We start from the raw sequence: 27,911 nt of genomic DNA, 5'->3' as shown, positions 1-27,911 counted from the left end.
TCAAAGTTTGGAGATATCTTCTTCCTCCTTGTGTGTGCCTGGTTTGTAGATTACTCCTCTGTTGTCTTTGCCTTCCTTTTTGCAGCTAAAATAAAACAAATATTTTCAATACTTGTAATTCCAGTGAAGGAAAAGCACCATTAGTTACTTAAAATGGCCCATTGCACATGCATGAGTTTTTTTTCTTCTGTACTGGTGCAAATGTAACTTGTTGTTATAGATATTTCAGGAGAACGCATTCTGTGAGGCAGAGTCAATGCTGATCACAAAGGGATCAGGCTGTAGGAATGTTTGTAATCTTAGTCTTTTTCCTCAGAGTTTGGCTTTGGTGGCACTCTGCTAAATGATGTGACCTTTGGGAGAGGTTTTTTTTTCCTAAAACTCCATTCCCCTCTTGTTTCACTTACTGTTCTAGGAAGAAATGAAAGGATTCAAAAAGCAATTAGGAGCAGCAGTGCTAGCAAAAAGAAGAAGAAAAATAACAAATGGCAATTGAGAAACAGAAAAAACTGGGTAAGTTTGTTACCGACCCAGCATGCTTGTTCTGCTCTGTCTGGAAGGGAGAGTCTCATTTCCTAACTTGTGGGAGCAGTCAGTACCTAGACTGGAAAGTAATTTTGTGTTCTCTCCAGTACTCACATACAATTCCCTGTTTCCTGACCTTGTGTCTTTAAGGGTTTACATAAGCACTGTTCCAGTAATTATTATTTTGTGGAAAAAAGGCCTTATATGATTGCTTTTCACTAAACACCACTGTTCCTACAATGGCAGAATGGTGGCCACTGTGACATGAAGGTTGCAGGAAGTAGAGGCCTTTTAGCTCTATAAAAATATTTTGATGACAATCAAATAGAGTTACTCTGGAGTATATGATACAGGAGAAATAAAAAACAAATCAAAGCTTGTAGGAAGGGATTGTATCTTACAAAACATCAACCTTTACCACTGTAAAAAATGTGCAAGGTTTTGAACACACAAGCACTTCTTTGAGTCAGAAACAAAATTTGGTTTGATTCTTTTCCTGTGATGTGACAGCCAGACATCTTACCTTTTCCTCTTCAGTAGGCAGAGGGCTACCGCAAGAATGATGAGCACTCCCAGAACGCAGGCTATCACAACAGAAACAACAAAACCTAGGAAAGGAAGGAAAGCATACAAACCTGTTAACTTTGTTCACTTGTGAAGTTAGTTTCTGATCTGTCATAACATTTGCATTCTGCATCTGCAACTTCCCTGCAGCCTGCTTATACTACTTTGGAATTATGGAATGGATAACTTTGCATAGATGCATATTGGAAAGTCCTGAGTCCACAGCTGGATCCACAGTTCACAATGCTGTGAATTTAGATACCCACCAAAGGCACAAAGCCAGCATGCAGGCACAGGCATAGCAGATCAGAAACTCTGTGGATTTCAATGCTCTCATGTAGAAGAGAGCATAAGCAAAACCAAAGATCTAAATCCGAGCCACAAAGAATGTTAAATTTGATGCCTTTTGTTTTTTTCAGGGCAGAAGAACATTGTTGAATGTGGACAGCTGAAGAGTGATACACTTTGCTGTTGAGAACATTGCTTGAAGGCATTTAAGAAGGTAAGAATGACTTCAGCTGTTAGTACGAAGAACTCAGTGATCTCATGTTTGCCTTGACATGTTAAGCTTTATCATAGTAATGCTGTCTTTGATAATGACCTTCATATATATTTTTGGCAATATTGATTTTGGCCTTCCCAGAGATCCTGAAGGTGTGCACTCTTTTCTTAACTGCCTTTTCATAATTCCTTCACCCATTGTTTTGTATATTTTATCAAATGCCTGTTTTTCTCTAAGCAGCATCAGGACCTTTTCAGAGTGAAGCTGAGAGGTTGCATATATTCCATGTAAATATTTCCTCTTATTAAATCAACTGTTGAGGAAACAGAAATTTAATACCTGGAGTTTAACCTTATCCCATTTTACACATTAGATGCTTTATTAATTTTAAGTACAACTGCATAGAAGAAACTTGCAAACCATACAGGTGAAGAAAAACTGTGTTTTAAAAAGGGTAGTTTTTTTAATAACGGGCAACAAAATAAACCAGCAAATGGATAGTTGTAGAAAAAACCTTTTAGTTTGAAGAGGAAGGGTAGGGGGCTTTTCTTTTTGATGAGAAGACCTTCTTGTAAAATGTAGTTAGATAGTGTTTCATCCTGGTGCTGTAATCAAAACGAGACACCAGTTCCCACTGAACTTGTGGGCAGTGGAAGGTTTGAACATCCTAATAAAATTCAGCTGCACATATGTGAAGCTGATTTTATTGGAATAGACTGCTGACAGACAAGAGACATTATAAGCACATGTAAGTTTTGCTGAGTAATCCTTTAGGATTAAAGACACTTTGAAATGTGGTACTTGTTAATAGTGAGCAGGAATTTAGATTTTAATCAGCATCAAAGTGTGGATGTCCAAACACTTCGGTTGCGTTTTTGACACACAGCACAGCTCAGTGGCCCCATCTCGTGGCGGCTGTGCTCAGGTGAAGATGGCAGCTCTCAGTCTTAAAACTAAAAAGGCACAAAAGTTGCCCTGAGAACTTGCTTTAACAGGGGCCTAGCGTGTGCACGACAGGATTTCATTCATAAATGTCTGGTTGTGTAGCCCAAGCCATGATTCTGGGTATGGCCTCTCCTTCCCGTAATAAGTGTGCTCTGTTCCTGCCTGTGGTTGCATCAGCCTGGGCACTTCCAGCAGCAGCCAGGTGCACTTTAATTGTGCTTTGACAGGACCCTTAGTTTTCTCATTTTTGTTCTTGTTTTGTTTTGTTTTTCCCTTGGGGCAAGGGGCTGCACCTGTGAGGGAGCCTTTGTGACCATGGCTGGTGGAATGTGAGATTACAGGGGTGATGAATACGTTTTTTGAAGTGGGTAGAACATTTTTCTATGGTTCACTGATAGAGTCAATGAGCTTTTGTAATTAAACGTACTTAGATTGAATGAGGTTTCTAGTAAAGTAGCACTGAGTAATGCCTTTTGTAGCCATAGAGGCCAGTTCTTGGGTGAGAACAGCAGAATGGGTAATAATCCATATAATACGACTCTGGTAAGGCATGCCAGCTTTAAAGATACTTTGAAAATGTCTTTGTAGCTGGTGTCACCTCTGCATGGGAGCCAAATAATGTGGCTTAGCAGAGGGAGAGCCAAATGGTATTCTTGGGTTTGGCGCTGGTTGACAGCACCAGTTTCGAGAAAGTCACATCTGGGTCAAATTTTCTGCCATAGATGGAAATAATAATGCTGATACTATTTCTGTTTCTGTGAAGTGTTTAGGGATTCCTGGATGAAAAGCACAGTATCTGATTTTCAGTTACTGGGATCATGGATTCTAACTGTCTACCTTTTAAGTATTGAGTGTGATTTACAGAGAGATAGTAGTCAGGTGCTGAAAGGTCAGCTTAAGAAACAGATGGCAAATGGCATTTCTCACTTCGGATTGACCAGAAAATCACTGGCTCATAGGTGCCATTAGCAATCAGCAACAGACCCTTGCCAAGTCCACCAGGTATTGGTTCTTGATAAATTGAGAGGGTAAAAAAGTATACGTTGGGTCTCCGGGATTTCATGGTGAACTGGTCTTAAACATAACCCCAGAACTTCTGTTACTCCAGTAAGTGTTTCTATAGCATCATTGCTATGCTGGATTGTTTGCACACGGATTTAAGAAGGACCCTACAGATGAAACCTTGTAGTCTCGGAAACTCAGCAGCCATATTGCAAATCCCAGTTCTGCTGTTTAAAATCGTTGTTCATAATCTGACTTGAGCAGAGATTTGAAGGGAGTTACGAAAATTGCTGTTCTGGACCCAACTAGTTGTCTAAGTGTCAGCCAGTGTTTGAGATGGTGGGGCTTGAGGGAAAAGTTTTAACCCTATTCCTGGTCATATAAGAATGCTGTGGGGGAGAAGGGTATTTCTAGTTGGCCAGTTCACAAAAGCTGAAGGACTGACATACTCTGCCTTTTTCACTCTTTACCCAGTTTATTCAGAATACCTTTTCTGCAACCAGTACCAGTTTGTCGTGGAACTGTTAAATGTTGTCGATGATTTGGTAAACTTGCAATTTTTTTATGTATTTTGGTTAGAATCAGCAACAAGAGAACTACTAGTGTAGTTCTCATTTTAGAATGACATTAAATTGAGGGATTGTTCTATAACCATTATTCTCTGCAAGTGGCAGCCTTGGGACTTGGTAAGAGGCATAAAGATAGAGTAGAAAAGTAAAACTGTGGTATTATGTAGTATACAATGAGAAATCAAGAAACAGAGCCAGCAAAATCCCGAGTGTGATGTGTATAGTCAGAGAATTAACTTCTGTCTAATGCAGTCATATTACAGTCAAGAAACAAGGTTTTCTCTCATTACCAACGTAATACAAACAAATCAATTTTCTGGGCTCCAAACATTAAACAAATTAAAATGAGAAAAGAGGTGGCTGATGAGAGTAACTTCTCTCAGCAGTAATTCAAGAGCAGAAATGGTGCCTCTAAATAGAAGAAAGATATAATTAAACTAAACTAGTTTAGACTTAAATATTTAGCTATCTGCTGTTAATAGTGGGAAAGATGGTAAGATACCTTTGGCAGCAAATAGGCAAGAACTAAATGGAGAAATTACAATGAAAGCAGAAAAATGCTTCAGTTGCTTGACTGGAAAGACCTACTGTGGATGCTTACAGAGCTTACATACAGGCTTGGGGCCCTTTTTTTGAGGTACCTGGAATTAATTAATTCCTAACTTCCAGAATGAGGATGACAGATGAAAACTGCTCAGCTATTTTGGGGGAAAGTTGGTTTTCTAGGCCTATGTTTACAAACTGTGTTCAGACAGGAGGGTCCTTGAGAACCTGAGCACTTTTCAAGATGCTCAGTAAAAATGAAGTCATATAGTGAAGACTTCACTCATAAGGTGTAACATCCTCAGCTTCTGAATCATATGTTAAACGTGGTCTTGTGGAAGGTGTCCCTGCCCACGGCAGAGTGTTGAAACTAGATGAGCTTTAAGGTCCCTTGCAGCCCAAACTATTCTATAATTATGCTGTTTCTCTGCACCTCAAAACTGGGAAGTATCCCATGTCTTCTTAAATTCTTAAATCATTGCTCCTGCTCCTGTACTGCAAGTTAAAATAGTTGGTTTTCTATTCAATAGCTTTCTGCTGAGTGTACAGAAGTGAGAAACTGAGGTATTTTGGATCCCTGAATTTGGATCCCTAAACTGGATCCCTGAAAGGCAATCTAACTGTGCATTGCCTTTAGCAGCACCGTAGCCTGTTCTTTATACATCTGGTCTATAATGCTTCTTCTGAGGACCCACCATGTTGACTTCAGATAGAATGGTTTATAAAACGGAAGTCAGGAGATGCAGCAATTAAGGGGGTGTAGCCTTTGTCACTGGAGCTCTGGAGATAATGAAATATATAGAGATTATACACAGATTTAATGCAGAGCTGGAGAATGGGAATTCATGGCTTGTGGTTCAAGCCACATAGTCAGCTCTGAACTCAGTGAGAGAAGCACGCATAAGTATCAAGGACAGTAGCATCATCATACCTGCTGACATGCAGTAATTCCAGAGAAGGCACTCAAAATAAACTTCATGTTAAAATTATGTTCCTCTTATGGGAATCTTTAGAAAGATTAAAAAATGTTTCCATGAGAACTGAAATGGCCCCAACCACAGAATGAGTCTGAAATTGTCTCTGGGTTTTATCTCAAATTTGCTTCAAAGAGAGTTGCTTCAGATAACGGCCCAATGCTTCTGAAGCTCCACACTGCTCTGCTTGGGAGTTCTGTTGCAGTTAATCAGGCAAAGAGACCAGGCAACTTTTGGTGACAGATCTAAATTATCTCTGATTTCAGAGAAATGGTTTGTCTGGGATTTGTCTTGGCTGATCTCTAATTTTCACTTTTCTCCTTTATAGCTTGTATTTGAAAAGATGTACTCTGAAAGGGACTGTCCTGTGTTTTCTGTTCTTTCATCTAAACAGTGAAGAACCTAGCAGGCAAAGTTGAACTGATGTGCTAACACATTATATTAATTTGAAAGTTTACTGCTTGGCCGATTGTTTCTATAAAGTCTGCTTTTTCTTTTAAAAACCTTTTATTCTGTATTTCAAATAGCATAGTGGCTTGCCTAGATCTGTGTACTTTAGTGTATGTGCCAGCTTCACAGCTGCTTAAGAGTATTTGTTTGCAAGGCAACACAGAAATTGGAACAATACATTTGGCACAGACAATATGCTCGGATGCCTTAGTGTGGAGCATAGCTGAGCTTCTCGCCACAGAAGCAGGATTTTGTGCACACACCCCGCCTCCCAGAAAAACCCCTTTGCATTGTCATTGTGTCATACTGCATAATTAAGCCTTTAAATCAGTTTTCCTTGTAAGACGGCAAATCTTTTTTCATTTGTAACACTAGATCATACAATCCAGTGTTATGAATTGTTTTAATTTGTCAGGTTTTAATTCCTCATGAGTTTCTTCTGATTCTGTGTAATTTCCCCAAAACAGAGTTTCCCTTTGAATCTGCATAAAAACAATCCTGAAGTTGCTGAGAACCAGCAAATGTCACGTGTGAGACAAGGTCAGCTCAAGCACTTACAGTGACTGAAACAGCTCAGTGAAGTTCAGTCTCACTGAACGAAGAACTGTTTAGTGTTTGGAGTGACAGCAGACATTTCTGCTAAGCATGACAAGGCCAAACACGTCTTCAGTCTTTTATCTCCTCACCTTTGACCAGAAGGGTTGCAGGGCTTGCCTGATACCATTGTGGAAAAAAACCCTTCTTATATACTCTCTGAATACCTTATTCTTGTACAGTTGGCCATGCAACATTGCAGTAAGAGAAGAAAGGCGAACCAAATGAACTGTGGGGAAATGAGATTGCTGTGATTTTGTACTGGTATGGTGCAACAGGACTGCCACTTCAGCGTTTCAGGTTTACACAAACCACTGTGCACTGTTTCTTTTCATAGAAGCATTCATACAACTCACCTTCACGGAATGAGATAAACACCAGTCTTTCATGGAATTCCTGAACTTTCCGGAAGTTATTGACCATTTCCAGGGGTTCTGGGTCATCACTCTCTGTGCAGTACATAGCTGTTTCCAGTGCCCGTAACTAAAAAGAGAAACACCCTGTTCAGCTCCCAGAATATAGAAAAAGCAATGCTAGTGTATGATCACTGAGCGTGTTTGAAATCAAAGGGAAGAGGATACAATAAGTAATACTTTTGTATTTTGCTTTGTGTGGACTGTGAGGCCAAATACAGAATGATGTGTAAACAGTGTGATATCTCCAAACTCATACCTGTATTTTGTTTACATCCTGGTAAAATTAATCCTGCTTAGTAATTATCTGCCAGGAAAACTGCATGGGAGGAAACATGCAGCAATGTTCTCCCTAGCACAGTCTAACTCCTAAGCAGTCCTAGAAGCTACTTTATGAAGGAACTCTCTACTTTGGTAAAGACATGACCTGGTAGAGTTGTGTCCTGGGTTCAGCAGTAGCAGTCATTTTTCTCCTTAGTAGCTGGTGCAGTGCTGTGGTTTTGACTTTCAGCCAGGGAACAGCGCTGATAACATCGATGTTTTTAGTTGTTGCTCAGTAATGTTTACTCTGACCAAGCACTTTCTGAGTCTCATGCTATGCCAGGGAGGAGGAGAAGCCAGGAGGAAGCAGAGACAGAACACCTGACCCAGACTAGCCAGAGGTATTCCATACCACAGCATGTCATGCGCAGTATATAAACAGCATTGAGTTACTCGGAAGGGCTAGATCGCTGCTTGGGTCAGGCTGAGTATCAGTCAGTGAGTGGTGAGCGGTTGTATTCTCTTCCCTTATTATTTCCCTTATTATTTTTGGTGGTAGCAGCAGTGGTTTGTATTATACCTTAATTACTGGACTGTTCTTAACCAGTGGGAGTTACATTCTTTTGATACTCCTCCCCATCCATCCAGGAGTGGGGGGGAGGAAGAAGTGGGGGGAGTGAGTGAGCGAGTGGCTGCGTGGTTCTGAGTTACTGGCTGGGCTTAAACCACGACAAGTGGACATAGTTAGAATGGACTTTCATAACAAGGAGCATGCAGTAATTTAACCAGACATTTTAATCATAACATGTTCTTCCTGTGTTTATAATGAGGGGAATAAGAAGATGATGATTGGCAATTTATAGTCTATGGAAGTGGCCACCTAAGAACAAAAGAAGTTAATCGGGAGAGCACAAAAAAATGAGTTGGAGAAAAGCTAGGAGATTCAAAATTGACAAATGACTTATCACATGCCTTTGAGAATCTTAACATCTAGCCAGTCAGTCATGCATAAGTCAGTCAAGGTCAAAGTAGCACTGAAATATCTTGGGTTCAGACATGAAACCTGGATAAAAATCTGTAAGTGGCTTATGGAAAGGCTAAAAGCAGGGAATATGGACATGGTGAAAACAGAAATTAATCTCACTTGACTGTGATTGTTTCAAGCTGATACTATACTATACTACGTGCAGTTGTCTGTCCTTTATTTATTCTGGTCAACTGAAAAGTGCTAACTGCAAACAGAACAAGATAGTGATTTATGTCCGTTCTGTGCTACTCTTCCCACTTAAAGGATTTTAGCAATGGTCATATTTCAGTTTTACAGGAATGTAAGAGAAATCCAGGAAATGGGAATGTGTGTTGACTGTTGTTGGGCAGACACGCTCAGGAGAACATGTGCTGGGTTTAAACTTGCCTGCTCATGTGAAATTTTAACGGGGTGTCGAAAAACTGTCCAGAGAACGCTAGGGTAGCAGGGAGGAGTTGTCAGGGATCCTTCATAGCGATAGTACTCATCCAGTCTGTCAGGAAGCAGTTCTCGGATATTGAAACCAGGGACTTGGACCATCTGATCTAAAATAGGGGATTCATGTTAAATACTGCATTGTTACTACACAGGTAGTGCACCAGTGAACTGAATTTGCTTTTCAATAAGTAGGATGCTTTTAGTCATATCAGTAGGAAAAGAAAAATACATTTTAACAGAGATGATCCCAGTTTAATCAGGAGTACAGCTTTTTAGGTTTCCTCTGTATAAATCATGTCTTAGATTCCAAATCAGAATTCTGTAAGATAAAGAGTGGCCATTTTAACCAAAAACCACCATGTGCAAGAAATAAGACCCAATCAGAAACACGTAGTGTATGTTAGCCCTAAACTCTTCACAGAAATGCACTGTGTTTTTAAGTCTTTCACAGTTTGTGACAGATTGGCCTGGGATTTCGATTTCTGGGCTGCTTCTTCAGGTGGTTCAATCGCTCTCAGGGTGACATCTGATACTCTTGGCCATTGTAAATCCGTTGCAGGCTAATAGCCACTCACCTTTGTATTTCACATTCCGGAAGTGCCTGAAGATCTTTTCATAGGATGGATTGAAGGGTCCAATCTGTAATGAACAGACTATTAACAGCTGTGCAAATCACTGCAGGCTGAATATGAGCCTTTGCTTCTGCACACAGCAGGCAGCAGTATTTGATGGCTTCTGTCATAAGGCAAGTGTCTCAACTGGCCAGGTACTCATAAACTAGAATGGCATAAGTACTTTTCTTATGCAAAACATTAACACTATCCTCAGAAACCCAATAATGCTCTTACTCCAGAGAGCTATTAGAGCTTCTTTGTTATAATACTATCTTAGGTGCACTATAGACCTCTTGTGTGTGCTTGAAAGGCCCTATTGCCCTTGCCTGTTCAGCATGCAATGCAAATGAGGAGAAACCAGTTCCTCTGAGAACATTGCAGGCATAAGTTCTCAACTGACAGATTTCTTGGATCATCTGCTTGTTTCTAGTCAAAGCCACATTTTTATACCCACAAACATTTTTTAGTCTGCTTCTCCTCATAGACCAGTAAGATAATGACACTGTTGAGTATTGCAGGCCCACTGGCAAGGGCTGTAACTCAGCTATCAAACAAGATGATGCTTTTCAACTGCTACCAGCAGCTTTTCAGTCTAATAATCAGTGCCTTTTTTTATTAATCCTTTAGAGTTGGTGCTTAGCAGTTCCTCTGATGACATAGTATACTGGTGTCCTTAGATCAACTGTAATGGCCACCAGCTGTCTGAAAGCTTTTCAAAGACCTCATCTCCATTGTTCCCTTATTTGATTTTTAAACACTATTGCTTAGCAATAAGCAGAATCCCAGTATTATTCCCTAGCATAATACACAATGCTCTGACACTTTTCACAGCTGCAACTTCCAAATGAACTGAAATTTAACAGAAAATAGGCCAAAGTTAGAGCTGCTAGGAAGTGAGCTTGGATAATAGTAAGAATAGGAGAATTAGAGCTTTGTCTGCTAACTGGACATTTTCATGGTTTTGATGAAAATATGAAATCTTAGTTCTTAGTTATCTTATTGAGAAGTTTTAATCCTCAAGAAAAAGGAGAATTATATATGTACAAGCTTCTAAAATTTTATCTTTCAGATCATTATTCTCTTTAATAGCCTCTATGTGGGACTTTAGTGGAGAAAATAAGAAAGCTGTCCTTCCATTATCTTAAAAAGGGCACTGAATGTTCTTGTTTACTGTAATACATGATTCAAAGAATCTGGGAAGTTTGCAACCTGAAGACTGTGGTCAAATCCTAATTACATACAGTGGCCAAAGCCTGGATTGTGTCTGCCTGTGTCTCTGCTGTCTCAAAACTGCTTTGTGCTACAATAGGCAACTTTTCAGTAAGTGAGCTTGAAATTCACTGTTTGACAAACTCTACCAATCCTTAATATGTAAGTGAATGCAAAGATGGATTTAACATAGCTGAAAATAATTTACTGAAAAACATGAAATATTCAGAATCCCTCTTTTCTTAAAATTTGTTCCTATTTATGTATGTGCTGCTGGAATCTGACCCTTTTCTGAAAGTGAAAAGGAAGAGGCTTGATTTAGCCACAGCATTGTTAAATAATCTAGGAAATATGTACATTAAAGGTCTCTGGTTTAATGACTAAAAGTATATTCTGAGCCAAATAAAAAAAGGTCCTGATCCTACCTCAAGAAGAATAGCCAAAACGGCCAGTCCATCTGCTTTGTCCATCGCTGCTGTTACATCTGGATATTTCTCAGAGTTATAATGTACAATATGCAGCTACAAGGAAGGAGATAGTATGTTATGGTGACATCTGGGGCATGCTCACATTTCTGTTTCACAGCTAAAAAGGACCAGTGCAGCCATCTCAGGCTAAGACAATACAATGGGATCCTGCAGTACTTTCTGGGTGTCATGGTAAGATCTTTTTAGAGAAAGGCAGAAGGTTCTGGAACTCCCACTCCCAGCCCTGCTGCAGCTGAGTTAAACCCCCCCTCCTCTACATACTGGGCAGGGGGAGGAAGAGGATCAGTCACTTCAGTTTCAAGGCATCTTGACTGCAGTACTAGGGAATTTTTCTGAACAAGTAACAGCTTGGCACTCTTAGGGCTCTCCAGTGTTTAGAATGCAAAACCTGGGGTTAAATGTAAATAGAGAAGAAATGGATTATTCCAAATAAGCAAATTATTTGCTTGGAGTATTGTGTGCAGTTCTGGTGTCCTCAACATAAAAAAGACATGGAACTGTTGGAACAAGTCCAGAGGAGGGCCACGAGGATGATCAGGGGACTGGAGCACCTCCTGTATGAAGATAGGCTGAGAAAGTTGGGGCTGTTCAGCCTGGAGAAGAGAAGGCTGCGTGGAGACCTCATAGCAGCCTTCCAGTATCTGAGGGGGGCCTATAAGGATGCTGGGGAGGGACTCTTCATTAGGGACTGTAGTGATAGGACAAGGGGTAGCGGGTTAAAACTTGAAGAGGGGAAGTTTAGATTGGATATAAGGAAGAAATTCTTTACTGTGAGGGTGGTGAGGCACTGGAATGGGTTGGCCAGGGAAGCTGTGAATGCTCCATCCCTGGTGGTGTTAAAGGCCAGATTGGACAGAGCCTTGGGTGACATGGTTTAGTGTGAGGTGTCCCTGCCCATGGCAGGGGGGTTGGAACTAGATGATCTTAAGGTCTTTTCCAACCCTAACTATTCTATGATTCTATGAAATTGTTCTGACTAGTTTCTCTTATAATTTTCAGGTAAATACCTGATGGGTATGGCTTTTCAAAATCTCTTCACAAATCCATAATTTAGGATTGAAATTGAAATTACTCAAGTGACTTAGTGCTGGCCCTGATTTCAGAACCTGAGTTCTAACTCCTTGACTTTTGGCATATTCAGGAAAGTATGTTGGTGTCCGTTCTTTTTGCAATGCAAAATGTGTTTTCTTAGTATATACCCAGGTTGTAAATACTTGGATTAGAACCTTGCAGCCTTTTACAGTATGCCCAAGATACAGTTCCCACTTTGAGACAATGGAACCTGCCTAGCTGCCTTTGGTTCTGTCCCTGATCTGAGCCTGGCTTACCTCTGCTGCAAAGTGCTTCCCACTGACTGTGTGCTCTGAGCCTTCTGACTTGTTTCTGTTTCCCCAGTGGAGGTGAAGTTGAGATGCTGTATATTCAAATGGGAGGTTTCTGATATACATAGTAGGCAACAGGTACATTTTCACTGTAAGCAGACCAAAACCAAATGGAAGCAAATGATACCACAGCTTTCAAGCACAGGGCAAATGTATGTTTGTCTAAGTATATGGAACATGAACAAAGCAGATTCTTAACTAGTATCCATCTCAGTCTGTGGTAGGAGATAAACACTTCAGTTGTCTTTAACCCTTTCTAGGTAATTCAGAAGGATTTATACCCTTTTTCTGTTTTCTTAAAACTAGGAATTGAATGTGGTATCAGCACAATACTAAGCATCCTACTGGTTTATTCTCTAGCCATAAGAGAAGATAGCAGCAGATGTGGCAATGATCACTTAGAGACTAATTTTTCATTACTTAGAGCAATTCAGGTTTGTATCTGAGTGAGTTTACTAGCATGGGTCACAAGTCCCCTGCTTTCTAGGAGGGCATTGACCTTAGAAGTGAATTCTCCTCTTTACTGAGGGGGGTGATATATTTTAGTTTTGGCTTACGTTAGGAAACTGTTGAACTTCTTAGGGGCAAGATCTGACAGTGTTAGTGATTTATGAGAAGGCTCTATGAGGAATTTGCTTATATCTGTGTGACTGTGAGGGACAGCCTCTCAGTGTTCTTTTGTTTCCACTTGTTATCTGGCACAGCTAAGGTCCACAATGAGAATGTTTCCTTCTCTGCCTGTTACCTGTCACATCAGCCTAATGTATTCAGCTGTGACAGTCCAATCTTTCACTCGGGACTGAGAAAAGAAGGTTCACAAGGAAGGGGTGTTCCAGCCATTCCTAGTCTAAACCAACCTAGTTTTGAGGGAGAAATTGATCAAGAGGAAAACCAGGAACCATGCCCTAAGAGGTTGGTCCATACTGAAGAATGGGTTTATGGTGGTGTACAGAGCAGGTTTACCCCACTGAAGGAGTGAGAAAAAAAGCAATGTTTATGTGTTGTATCTTTTAACCAAGTGTGCCAGAGAAGGGCAGAGGCAGAGGCTATTTTATAACACAGGTTCTTTTGGTGCTTATGCAGTAGAGGAAGATACAAAGAAGGAGGGTCTTATAACTGTTCTTATTTCTATGTCTTCAAATGTTTCAGGAAGGAAGAAAAAATATTCTGTGGATGTAAGTATGCTGATGTAAAGCCTTCTTCATTACAGCTTAATTTCATCTGATAATCAAAGTAGTTCACCAATGAAATAAAAAAAATCACGAACTTCAGCAACTCTTTTTCCCTCTTTCCTTCACAACCCCATGCTGTCATTGAGCTTCCTTACCTGAATGACCGTTATTGATCAATGTAAACTGGTCAGTGGAGGACACGTTATAGCCTATGAATTCTAAAGGTAAGAGATTAGAATCATACTGGAGAATATCTTTGTGAAAATCTATTGGTGACTGGAATATTCCTCCACAAAATGGGTATTTCTTTGGCCAGGCCTTCTCTCCATCAGGACCTGTATAAATAAACAAAAAGACACATTTGTCAGGCCTTAACTATGCAATTAATATAAAAACTCCCCTGTTTCAGCCTTCACCCAGAATTCGGAAAAGCAGCCTTTTCTGAATCGTATAGGCACAAGTATGACAAGTAGAGTTTGGATCTGTGACAGTATTTGTATTATTTACTGACATGAATTACTTTTCCCCATGGAAGTAACAGGCATGTGCAGCAATTCCAGCCTTTGAAAGAGAATTGCTGAAAGAGGTGACTTGATGTTGACAGAACGAAGTTTCCATCTTTTTCAGTGCACAGAAAACCAGACCAGAATGGACTTTTCCGTACTGTCTGGCTCCATCTAGCAAAATTGAATAACACGCAGTGAAAAGCTAACATGCGAAAATGGAAGGTGTTACAATAATTTGACCTGCAGTAACTTGCTCAAGCTCTGGTGAAATCTTTCATCACAGTCTTTTGCCCTAGGTAGGATCTACAAAGAATAGATAATATCAAGAGGTTTTTAATTGTGCCTTTTATTTAATTACACATTAATAGCTAGCAGCTGTTCATACGCTCTAAGTTGAGACCATTTGGATTTAAATACAAAAAGAGATACTTGCAACTTGTGTTTCAGCTTGACTCTGAAGATTCATCATGATTCTTTCTAAGGCAGGAAGGTCTTTTGGGATCACCCAGCCTGATCTGTATAACACAGGCCATTGAACCTCCCTGGATTAATTTCTGCTTCACTGAGGTAATATTTTTCTGAGGGGAAAAAACATCTACTCTTCCTTTAAGCATTGCAGGTAAAAGATATTTCATTAGTGTCCATTGGATAATTACTTGCTTTTTACTGTGAGTTTGTCTAGGTTTGACTTCATTTAGATAGTGATTGCTTTTAATCCTTTTCTTAGAAATTGAAGAGCCTCCTGTTAATATACTTTTGTTTCTCGTTGAAGTACTTATAGAGGACATAGTTTCTCACTTCTCTTCAACTAAATAGATGGAGTTCCTTGAGTCTTTGGTTAGAAGGCTTCTTTTCCAAACCTATAATATTCCTTGTGGCTTCTTTGAAGTATGACATCTTCCATGAATCATGACTGCCAGAATCTAATGTTAGATTGGGCCATCAGTAGCAAAGCAAGTTCAGATCTTTTCTGAAGGAAAATTATCAGTCAGGAGAATGTTGTTAGAGCCTCACTTTTTGTGTGAAAGACAGTTTCCAAGGATATAGATAGTGGAGGTGAATCTGACTTAGTGCATGTCACAGAACTGGCAAGTTAAGTTCAAAGGCAGACTTCCTTGTTACAGTAATTGTAACAACAAATTGTAACTCTTTAAAATTATTCGAGACACAGGTGGGTACATGACATTGTTTGCAGTCTGGATACTCAGACTCAGTTGGTGCTTTTCAGTGTAAACAGGCCTTGACGTTGCTTTAACTTACATCTTGGACTCCATTTTGCTGCCAATCACATTAATTTCTCTCCTCTTAGATCTTCATGGTATTATCTTAAAGTTACGGAAATTCTTTTTAAAAGGTAATAAATGTTATGCCGCTGTTGTAGAAGATGGTGTTCTATCCTCTCCATATGTTTTGGCAAATAATAGATCCATTCAGAGGAGTATAAATCCTGTATTATGGCATATACATACTTGAGAATATTTCCCAGGAAAATACATATCAGGATATACGAGAAAATTATGGTTTCTTGAGGTTGAAACTTGATGTATAAGACAATGACACTGAAATACAACACTTTCCAAGAAGCCAAGGCTACAGCAGCGTTCAGAAAAATTGATGAGAAGCCTTTGTTATAGAAAGACTTTGGGAATTTTAAAGGGTTTAAGGTTTCTGTGCACTGCTAATAGTGAGTTTGCAAGAAGATATGTATTACATATCATAGGTCTGGAGACTTGATAATTAAATAGGTAATTTTTAACTGATGCATAAAATGGAAATCTAGTCTCAGCTGGTGGAAACCATGTCATGAGGTACCCCTCACTTTTGCTGAATTGAATGCCCTTAGGAGTTGGCAGCAGAGTATGGGAGCTTCCACACAGACATCAGCAGTCCAGAAGGGAAAATTCTGTCTTTTCTGTAAAATGCTGTAGTTACTGAAGTCTTTAGGTACCTTATTCCTTACTAGCAGGTACCCTTTCCTTGACATAAATCTGCTGCTCCATTCACAGGCCTCTAAGCTACAGCAGTTTTTGCTTGTTTCTCACTCCTGCTCAATTGAAAAAAAAAAAACAACCCAACAACCAGTCCAAACAGAAAAAAACCCTTTTTTGGTACAAACCAGTTTTTCTAGAAATTCTGCCTTTGTCATATAGTCTTCCTAATTTCAGTGCCACAAAATTCCTGTCTCAAAGAGCTGAACTCACTGCAGCTTGGATTTGCATACGTGAAATTGAGATTTCCATGGTAGATAAACCACACAGCTGGAAGGCATTTCTCAGCTGGCTCTGTTGAAAATGAGTGATTGATTGTGAACCAGATTTTCCTTTTTCTGTGCCAGCACATTCAGATAAACCCAGTGAAATCACATTGTGTTTACAAAGACTCTGTCTGATCACTGTGAATAAAGAATAGCATGTGGGTGTATTAAGACTGGCCTGTACTACAAGTCTCAAAAGGTATTAACATAAGAAGTATTGCAAAAATATCTTAGTAGTTACTTTCCTCCTTTTGTGATCACAGTTGTGGCAAAGGGAAAGACCCAGGCAGCTCAGGTGATGTCTGCTGCTCTGAGGATCCCATGCCCCTGCCATGCTGTAAATAACCCTGAGCCTGGCTGTGCCCTCATGGCTGTTCTATAAGAGATGTCTGTAAATAAAGCAGTGGTAGTTCTTTGGATAGTCTTGCTGCCCAGCCACAGTGAGCCGAGCAAAATACTCTCAGCGCCATGGCTGCGTGTGCACATTGTATCGCCTCCCTTGATAGCTTTTAGCTTGCCATGCTTAAGCCTGAAGCCGGCCCCACAGCCTTACTGCTGCTGGGTGATGCAGGACAGATGTTCCTCTAAGAACAACAGTGGTGTCTGCTCCCAGGATGTGTACATTGGCTGACTTAAAAAAGGAAGGAAACAGGCCTATGAGACACCAGTGTTACCAGCAGATTTTACTTGAGCAGAAGAATATTCATGTTGCTCATGCTTCTCACTTGAGTATCCGAGTTCTTTAAACTAATGTAATAAAATTCATTGGGTCAGTAACACAGGGAATGAATGTCTGTGGTATTTTTGCAGCCAAGCAGAATGCTCTGCCCTGTTCTCAGCCAGCTGGAAGCTGTATAGCTGCTGTTAGCCCAGGGCTGAGTTAGCAGTGAAGGCTGAGGGTCCAGGCTTCCTGCCACAGTGCAGCAGCAGTGCAGCAGCAGTGGCTGCGTATTCTTCATTTTGCTCAGAGCACAGGCAGAGCTCAGTTATATCATTCTGTGTACTCATAGCCGCTACGTGTGTATCTTCCCTGTGCTCATCCAGAGGGAAGCTTGTGAAATAGAGGGCTTGCGAAGGGCTGTAGCTGTCTCTGCTACTCCATTCAAATGCTGCATGGGAAATTTTGGGTATGTTCTGCTGTGTTCGCTAAAGCTGGCATTTCCTAAGGGGAAGTGGAGGGGTCTTAGCACAGGTTCTCAGCACCTCACTGAATTGGAGTATTTGGCAACAGTAAAACTAAAGAGTTTGCATGTTCAGTTAGCCTGACATCTGGTACCAACAATTCTTGTGTTTGTGTTGTATCATGAAGTTCTTCCCTCATGTACATGTTAGTAATTGCTTTGGCACTATTACTTTAAACTTGGCTGTAAAGCTAGTTTTCTCCGTTGTAGCTGCTTGTCCACTCTCAATGAGTGATTCTGGCTCTTTGATTTCATTCCAGCCTTCTTACATTACAGAAACAGAAAGCCAGAATCCAAAGAATTGAAGCCCACCTCTCCAGTTCTCCCAATTCTCTTCTCTTCAGGCCTGAACTTCCCAGCCACACAGCAACATTGCCAAAAGCTGCATGCATGTGCTCTCCTGAGCTGTCGGGCATCAGAGAAATTCTTTTAGATCTTTAACTAAGATAACATTTTTTCTGATGGTACACTTCATACAGTTTGTCCGTTGTACAAAAGGTGAAGCAGCCCTTCAGAGGACACAGAGCAAGCCTGTGTCAGAGTGGGGAATTGATGAAGTTGGGCACTGAGAATAGCATACTCTGAAATAAACACTGGTACCCAAAGTCCTGGAAAGGGAGAAGTAACTAATTTAAAATAAGTGTTACCCTAGGAAGGAGGACAAAACTTCTACTTTGATGATAGCAAAGCAAGTTTTGCTTTCCTTACTACCCAGCGGGGTTACGTTCATCTGGTGGCTGCTGGCAGTATGGAAAACCCCGTCTTTTGTTATTCAGACTGTGTCAAAGGTTTCTTTTTTCCTAATGAGATCTTGAAGTGTATGCATGCATTCTGGCAGTTAGATTAATACCTATAGACAGGCAGCTGACAGTTTTCCTTTTGCTTATGTGAAGCAAGTCAGGTAAACTGGAGCACAGCCAAAGGGAGTAGTTATTAGCAGCAAGTTGAACCTCAGAGGTTCTTTGTGTTGTCTTGGAGCAGCACCAAAGGCTTAAGAACAAGAATCTTTTGCGGAGATTCTCACTGCTGCCTACTTTTCTGTAGGCATGTGGCATGTAAAACACTACTCTGAATGAGCAATAACAGGCCAGATGATTTGATCACTTGAAAGAAAATATCTAGATAATTCTTCCTGAGCAGCTATCAGATCCTTCTGGGTTAGTAGCTGACTGAAAGGACTATTGTACTATATAGCACTGCTTTCCTGAGTATGATTTATTCTATCTTGTGAGTGCTGGGATTTTCAGGGTGCTGAGTCTCCAGTAATGCAATACAGGTGACTTGCTGAACTCTTATTTTACTTAAAAATTAAAACCCATCTGGGTAGGGAGAGGTATGTTCTCTGCAGAACCAGGCTGAAATGTGCTGCCAGTCTGTGACTGCTGGGGATAGAGAGGGCTTTGGGGAGCTGCTGCAGTTGTGGAGCCAATCTTTTCCTGCTGCAGTTCCTGTTGCTTTGTAAGGCAATTCAGAAGCCTATAACTGACTCTCAATCACCTAGATATGAAACCCAATGGCCGAATAACAGATTTCAAGGCAATGGGACAGATCCAAACCTGGTTAAAGGTAGTGAACCAAGTATGTTCTCACCAGAATACATTTGGCATGTTGTCATTAAAACACAGAGCAAAGCCATTACTTACTATGTACAGGTTAGTTTGTACTTACCAATATAAGACCATTTTGACCCTGTTTAAAGACAAAGGAAATATTACTGTGAATATTTGAAATTGATCTTAGTCTATAAAGAAACTAATTGTCACTTAAACCCATGTACTGAATTTTGCAATACTTTGAACTGTCTGTCCCCAAATGTTGAGCAAAACACAGACACTTTCAAAGATCATGAACACTTCTCACCCAAGTTATAATTACCGCTGTGTTCCTGCCCGTAGGGGTGACTTTCTTGTGGTTACTTAAATGCTGGAGTGAAACTTTTGTTGGCTTTTTGGTGGTGTGGGGTTTGGGGTTTTTTTTGTGGAATAGCCACAGGCTCAGTATGTAGACACATCCCTGGTATTTTTCCAGTTAGGAAACTTAAGGAATATAAATGGGATGTAGCTATAATGATCCCCCTCATGCCTAGTCAGGGAGTTTGAAAACATCAGTGGGTTGCCGGTTGTTACAGCCATTTCCGTACAGGGGCTCTGGGACTGGCCAACTGAAACAGGAATAGATGGGCTTAGAAAAAGGGAGTATGATCCACGAACCTATACAACTCAAGAGAATCCTGGGGGGTTGAGTGAGTGTTAAAATGACCAGTACCCATCCATGGTTTAAGGAAGTGAACTTGGGACAGTGTCTCTGCTTGTCTTTGGAAATGACTTATTAAATGCTCCTTTTATTTTTTTCTGGTCCTGAAACCTACCTAGTCATTCAGCTTGCTGGGTAATTGCAGGTGCTTGTCCTGACAGACCTGCACAGTTTTGGCTGTCAGCATAATGGATATCTTTACTCTCTGCAAATTCTATTCAATTTCTGCTTAGAAAACAGTCCTGAATTACAGGTCTTGCAAACACTCAGAGTGCCCATGTGTGCATGCATGCAGGCACACAGGTATCTATCCTTACATGCACACATCTGCTCAGTACATGATCCTTGGCTGCATTTCTTTTACTCTGGAATGTGATCACAGATACAGCTCTTCTCCAAAGAATGTTGTGTGAAATATTTGGGATTAATTTGTAGGGATGCGCAAAACATCTGCTCTTAGCTCTTTTATAGTGATACGTGCTGGGAACACTGAGCTCTCTGCTTCCAGTTCATTAGGACCAGTGTGTCTTGTTGTTTTACACTGGAATTCTCAAAATGAAGTCTGTGTACTCATCCTGGCTCACATCCCCATGTTCCTCGTGGAGAAGAATTCATGCACGGTCTTAGATTTCAAGATGAGAAGCCTCCTTCTCCTCTCTCCTCCTCTGTGATTTATTTTTGGGGTGCTTGTGCCCACTGGTCAGCATGTTCTGTAGGTGAAACTTGCATGGAGATAGCAACTGACTGTCAACAGGTTTTAGAAATTGCCACATCCTCAGCTGAATGAGGTTTGAAATAATAGTGGCTTAACTACAGCAGCTACTCTCTGCTCATGGTCCTACTTCCCATTAAAATGTGTGCAAAGTGTCAAAACTATGATTTCTTTTATTCTAGAGCAACCTTTAAACAGTCAATTTGAAATATTTTCAATATTTTGGGCATTTACAGCAATTGAAATAAAAATAAATGAAAGCTTCAAGTCTTTTTCCAAGTGAAATTTTCCTTAGCTAGAGAGTATTTTGATGCTCTGCAGTTCACTACCATTGTGACTTTACTGATGAGCACAGTAACAGCAACAAGTGTAGGTAAGGCTGAGGCACATGTAATGCTTATTTCATCCACCTTAGATCAGATGAATAGATGAGCAGATGTCAGAATGTTCTTGATTTTGCCTGACTGAACATGTACAGCTGCCATCCTCAGACTCTGAACAAGGTTGCATTACCCTTATTCTTCTTGATAATGAAATGAGGATGAGGCAGACTGTCACACAGGCTCACGGATTTGGAGGAGAGCCAACAGATGTCTGATTCACATCTAGAAGGAATCACAACTATCAACAGCTCTTGTATCTGTGAGCCTTCTCCTGCCTTCATGTTAGGGTGAGTGCTGATGAGTAACACAGTTACTCATGGTGCTGATGAGTAACACAGTTACAATGTCTCTGCATGGCAGAAGAGGTTCCTAGAGACAGTGTATCTGTGTTTCACTGATCAGCCTGCGAGAACAAATACATTTCCAAGGTCACTGGGGAGCTGGGAAAGAGATGTTAGTTTAGTTGTGATAATCTATGTTAGTTGTTTTTCTGACTTGGGAAGACGTCAGGGACAGGCAGATGCCATAGCTCTTGCCATTTCTTGGTACTGGGGTTCTTAATTCTAAAATAAGGATTCTCCAGCATTCCCTTCAACATGTATTGTAAGACGTATCTTTTCAACGCTTCTTTCCCTTCTGAATCTTGAGTTGTCAGGGAAAGCCCCTGGAAAGCACCGAGCTTTATTCTGTTCTTCTGGAGAACTCCAAGGTGTAGGAACCTCTGCCCTTCAGGTGAGAAATTCTGCTAGAGAATGTAGCCCTTTTTCAGAGGATATATGCCCACAGTAAGAAGGGGTCCTTGAAAATCTGAATTGCACCTCTCTTGTAGCTCATGTGAAAACCCCAGTGAAGTCTTGTCTTGGCAGAGCTCTGCATGAGGCTGACAGCTCTGGATTACGCTTGAGCCTTCAGGATTTTTGTCACATAAGTACACATGCTGAGTAAGTCTTCTCACACAACCTTTTACAATGATTCTCCCTTATAGCCTGTAATCAGACTAGGTGGATTATAATTAGCTTGAATGGATTAAAATCAATTATAATTGCTTGAATAAATGAACATTAGCTCTTACAAAGAGAGTGAGGAACGTTAACCTCTTGAAACTGATCAGTTTAAATATAAGAGAATGAGGTCTAATGTATGGGGTGCTTCACAGGGATTGCATTCTTTTCCCTCTGAGGGCAGAAGGAAAGGTGTGATACTTCCACTACTCTGAGAAGGGTCAGTCTGCTTCATTCTGTGAGAAACGGAAAGATCACAAAGCAAGGCACACTGAGCATGCAAGGGATCTGTAACGCAAACTACATCAGAGGACAAATTTCTTTTGCCTGTATATATCAGAATACCTATTATGAGAAATTGAAACAAAGATACCAACTCCAAACAACTGCAGTCTACAACAATATGCAACTCTAAGCATGCTATTGAAATAGTAATAGTTAGTAGATGCCAGTTTTCTGCATACATTAGCTGCCCTAAGTTATAAGTGACAATAAAATAGAAAGCTGAAAGACTTTACCATTCAATGGAGCTTGCATTGAGACTGGTGTCTTTAGGAAGAAAATAAGCACAGCAGCAGCTGTGACTACACTGAAGCTCTTGGCTGACATCTCAAGGAAAGGCTTATAATATTCTGACAATTCACAGGTTCCTCTGCAGTCTGAAGAAACTCCCTTGTAGATATGTGGCAAGTAGCAGAATGCACACATACAGAGGTGCTGCTGAAGAAGAGCTTCTGCTCTTCTCTCCCCTTGTGTCTCGCCTTGCTTTTAGGAATGCTTTTTATAAAGCTCCTGAGACTCAACCCAAAACAAATGATGTAATCAGACCTGCCTCTCTCTAGGTCACAGCACCCTCTGAAAACTGATCATATCCTTCACTATTTCAGCTGTAGTGAACTCCTCACAGGGCAGACTGTAGCTCTTAGAGAGAGCATTTAAATATGGAACTGCAAAAATTATTTAGCAGAGACACAAATGCTTAAAAAAGCTGCCCTCTTACAGGCCATACCACAGCAGAGGTTTTCCAGCCTATTTCAGAGTGTCTCCCTCAATTCCCATTTTTGGATCAGTGTCATTTAGCATAATGGGCCCCTGTGAGGACTGGAGGGAAGAGACTTGGGGCTGTGTGTGGGACTAGTAATAACTGAGCGACCATGGATGCTTCTGAAAAAACCCATCCAACTTGTCAAGAAGGGGTATTTTTTAAGCTCTTGGAACTGGGAGAACACGTGAAGCTGATAGGAGGGAAAATTCATCACGAAACAGCCCAGGGTCTAAAGTTATATTCAGGACATGCATGGAAAGGGGTAGAGGAGCACAGGGTATATGTCCTCTTCTGAAGGTGATTGAGGAAGAACCTCTAAAACTGAGTGCACCATGGGCAGTTGAGGAGCAGAAGGTGGGATTGGAGAGCCTGTTAGGTTTAGTTGAGTACTGTATTATTTATAATTGTTACTAACTGCTTACTACATCTCAGTAACAGCTTTGAAGCATCTTTATTTATCACCTGCCTTTTCATTGTTTGATGTTATCAGACTTACTTATTTTTTCCTACATAATTCATGAGAATGATAAAGGGAAGTTGACTGGAGCATGGCTCACTTCTGTATAGATCCCAGGTAGGGACCTGCTGTAGAGGTTTATTCTGGCCTACTGCTGCATCTCATCTGTAGCTCCATCCTCTCAAGTTAGGCTGCAGAGAGCAGCAACAACTAATTCATGTCTTATAGCTTTTGGGAAGCAGCTGTGGTTGAGCACAGGTCCTCTCTCATACTTCTCCTCAGTATTTTGTAAACCTAGATTGTAATTCTGCTTGTTTTGGTTCAGCCAGATGTAATCTAGCATGAGCTTTAGTGAAAATGTTTTTAACATGGCTTTTTAATTGCCATTGTCTAAAAAAGAAGCATACTGTCTGCCACGTTTGTACAGAGCGGGGTACTGAGTGTGTGGAAGCATTTAATCTATCAGCACATGGTTGTTGCTGCATGCAGGACCTTCTGTAACCTGCTGAAGTTTTGGGAATAGAATTTTGTAGATTGCTGTAGAAGAAATTGTTCTGTCAGCAGCCTTCACATCACTGGCAACCTGTCTGACAAGCTGCTAAGGCTGGTATCCGTAACAGTTGAAACTTGCCTCCTCTACAGAAGGACCCTGTTGCGTAGGAGGGTGTGGGCTGAGCTATCTGCCAAACTGCATTTTCATATCTCCTTCCTACCTCTTGTCTGCCAGTGTTCTTGAGAAGTTCACCATGCTGAAGTGTGCTCTGATTCTTAGAATCTCCCTCAGCTCTTTTTGGCATTTTCACAAGCTACACCTCTCCTTCCCCAGTTTCTGCTATAGTTTGGCTTCACATCCTTAGGAGGAATTCCAGACAGTGCTTGTGCTTTCAAGGCTGGCTGGATAGAAAGCTGTTTGCTTGCAAAACACAAGCCTCAGAAAAACTCCAGCACCCTGACACAGTTACCTGCTTATATTCTGCACACACCACAGGGCTTGCCATTTTATTCCGTCTTCAAGAAATTTTAGGTTGATAACAGTTTGGTTTAATCTCAGCATCAGTCCAAGGTAGAGACAAAGCAAGGTTTTCATAGGGTTCATAAGAAGCAGTAGATTTGGATCCCCAGTGTGAAAGGTCAGGTTGAAATTTTGTGGTGTGGGATTTATCAGCCATTAGCTTGCACTGTCTCCTAACAGTTAGTAGTAGTCATAAGGCAGTGGGAACATACAGACTAATGTGATAGTCACCTTGAAAAGCACATGGGACAAGCTTAAGGCAACTCATTATGCTCAAAAATGTCTTTCCTGAATGTGGGTGTTAGCCACGTTAAAATACATGTTTATAATGTTGTATGCAGTAAGTAGAACTAAGAACAGATCATGTGGATAATGGAGAAAAAACCAAAACACAGCCACCCAGCAGGACCACAGGCTTCAGAGGGCCTCCATGTTGCCTTGAAATTCCCTGTTGAATGGAAGTGCAGAAGTGCGATTGGACTGTAGTATAAGATGATTCCATGTGCTGTTTCTTCCTAGTTGTGATTTCACATTTTAAAGCTGGGGCAAAGGAATGCAAGGGATGAATAATAGATTGCCTAATGTCCCAATGTTGGGGAAAAATAGAGTCTGCAGAGTCTGAAGCTGTGACCCAGTTATCAGGCAGCACTCCCCACCTTATTCAATTAAGGATCAGGAATCCTTTATAAAAGCAAGATCAAGTGCAGGGTTCTATCTGGCCTGATTATAAATTTGCTTAGCGGCTCCATTATTTCTGTTCCTCAGTTTTTCTACCTTGTTTTCTCTAGAGCAGTTGATTGCAAGCCTTTCAGTTTTGCTGGTCTCAGTTGAGACGGTGATGGAGCTCAGCTGGTTTATGCTACAAGAGTTCCCTGTAGCAATGGTACCGAAATATTATCCCCATCCAGCTGCAATGCAGCTAACCTGGAATTTGCAGTACAGGCTGATTTTCTCCAAATTACACTGAAACTTAGGCTTCTGAGGCACCTCAACATGACAGACACAAAGAAGTAGTAAACACTACCTCACAGTGTGCAAACAGAACTGCTTTAAAAACAGATCATTCCCTCTATTAAGATACACTTCAAAGGGCAAAGATGCACTGTTGCCAGCACAGTTATTTTCAGTCAAATTATTCTGTACCAGTTTTTCCTCCCAGTCTCAGTGTAGAATTGGGAACAGAAAAGTTGCTTCCCAGAGCATAGTGCTGTGGAAATCAGACAATGATAGGGTAAATGGCCATTATGTAAGGAAAATTAGAGAATGACACACTTTCATGGGGACATTTATGATTAGACCTGGGCAGTGCTATAACCAAGTCGATAACCAAGACAGCCCTCTATGACACCTGTTCAAGAGCTCTGTGTTTCTTTTCAGGGCATATGAAGTGATCTCACTGCAGATCACCTTCCTGAGTAGCTTAGATCAGCAAAATACTGATTTAGTTTGAAAATTTACTCATTGTTGTTTTCCATGGTACATCTGAACACGTGATCTCCTTCAGGAGATACATGAACTCTCTTGAATGTAGTACACTGGGGCCGCTATGACCACCAGCCAAGATGGTCACTGCTGTTTTCTGCAGTGCTCAGGCTTAACTGTGCTAAATAGAGCACATAGCTACTTGAAAAGAGAATTCCAGCTGCTGCTGACCTTGTGGCCCTTGTTTATTTGCTTACCCTGCTGACCTAGGGGATGCAATTTTTCAAAACTGTATGGAAAAAGTTAAATGAGCTCTGCAGTTGAGATTCCAGCTGCCAGGAATATTTCTGACATGCACATTTTTATATTTACTTAATAAATCAAACTGCCTTTGTCAAACAGACACATTCCACAGCAGTGGGCTCAGGAGTTTTGGAAAAAGGAAATGAAGCTGATACTTCCAGCAGTTCCAGGTTGCAAGAAATTATAAATACTCCCAAAAATAGTATGCCCTTGTAGAAGAAATTTCTGCTATGGGACTATTCTGAATAGCCCCAGTGAAGTCCAGTTCAAGGGTTCTTGCATTTTCTGAAGTATATGCTAAATGGGCTGGGAACTGGCTGACTGAGCAGAGCAGCATTCCAGGATTTCCTCTGTGAGGAGGCCAGGCATTACTGTGTGTGGCCACCTGCACAAATTCACATCCATTTCTGCAACCTTTCTTTCTGTTCAAAGTAGCATTCAGATTTAGAGCCTGTCTTCCCTGAAGTCAGCAGCCTTACCGAGTTTATCTGACTCAAACAGGTCATATTGACACAGATGTAAAGCTCCCTATGAGTGCACACATTGGTTTGTTCAGAGTACATTTTCAGAAGGATTCATTTCCCTTGAATTGCTGCGTTGAATTTAACCTCTTACAGTGAAACATGACTGCAAAGCAGCTTGGCCTCGGGTCACAACTGCTGGGAAAACTCAACTTGTGTTTAAACAGGAGGCTAAACTGTAATGGTTAGAATAGGTTAAGCAGCACCAATGAAAGCGGTAGACTGAATGCTGTATTTACGGTGGCTGTAACTATAACCAGTCAGAAATATTTCTAACCATGGCATGCATGTGAGTCAGAATTCCAAATATATTGTCACCTAATTTCAAGGCATTACATTCACTTTCTGAGAAAAGACCTGTCAAGTATCTCCTTGGTTGCATGTGGGAAATATATGTGATGAATAGCAATCTGGGTATATACAAAGCTTAACATTAACCTTTTTGATGTTAATAGATAACATAACTTAACAGAGCTTCTTAGTCACAGGGATGAAGTAGGGATTACACATTATAAGTTATGTTATAATGCAGGAATGATGCTGCTTTATAATCAACTGTGGGTGTAGGGACTGGCCATGGTTGCTGTGTGCTATGCAAGGGCATGGTTTATGCTATGTAACTTTTAAGATATGAGAATAACCTCGTATGTGAGTGGAGCCCACTCAGGGCAGTGTCTGACACTGGTCCTATGTGTGCCATTCCCTAGGACAGCAGCATTCTGCAGTGGGGCTGTGGAAATTTTCCCAAAGAAAACCGCTGGCTCTCTGTCTTCAGTAAACAATATTGGGGATTATTTTTTGCTTGAAAATAGGGAATAATTATAATAGCCTCTCTAGACTTCTGTAGTCTAAGTATTCCTTTTTGAATACAGTATTGGTTCCTAAATCCATTCAGCCTTCTAGGAACTGTGGACTTCAGGGGCAGAGGTAGCTGGCAGGAGGATTATGAGCTCTGCAGACAGGCCATTAAGCCTGAGTCATTACTATTGCAATCTGTGTTTTAATATTCTGCTACATCCTGCAGTGCTGCCTTTCTAGGGTTTGGCAAAGAAAACAGGAAGATGAGAGATTTGCTGAAAGCCTAGATGTAGATGGGGAACACTGAGGCAGAACTGGTCAGCTTAAAACAAATGCGGCTTGTCTGTAAAGCTGAGGCATCTTGTTTTGGTCTTTGGCTCAGAGCACTCTC

The 27,911-nt window shown here is 40.9% G+C and overlaps 1 protein-coding gene across 1 annotated transcript; it reads right to left on the bottom strand.

Moving 5' to 3' along the window:
- On the bottom strand, positions 1 to 22,571 carry CA12 (carbonic anhydrase 12; the record flags this gene model as incomplete). The annotated part of the gene is made up of 10 exons (XM_080626431.1): positions 1 to 85; positions 1,049 to 1,133; positions 7,025 to 7,151; positions 8,757 to 8,914; positions 9,383 to 9,446; positions 11,056 to 11,151; positions 12,447 to 12,589; positions 13,828 to 14,007; positions 19,282 to 19,302; positions 22,481 to 22,571. 10 exons carry the CDS (start codon positions 22,569 to 22,571, stop codon positions 1 to 3), a joined length of 1,050 nt encoding a protein of 349 aa, XP_080482557.1.
- Between the last annotated feature and the right edge of the window lie 5,340 nt (positions 22,572 to 27,911).

The sequence above is a fragment of the Psittacula echo genome (assembly GCF_963264785.1).
Source record: "Psittacula echo genome assembly, chromosome: 10".
Classification (NCBI taxonomy): Eukaryota; Metazoa; Chordata; class Aves; order Psittaciformes; family Psittacidae; genus Psittacula; species Psittacula echo.
The sequence above is the reverse complement of the archived record's forward strand: the minus strand, read 5'-3'. Positions and strand labels throughout refer to the sequence as shown.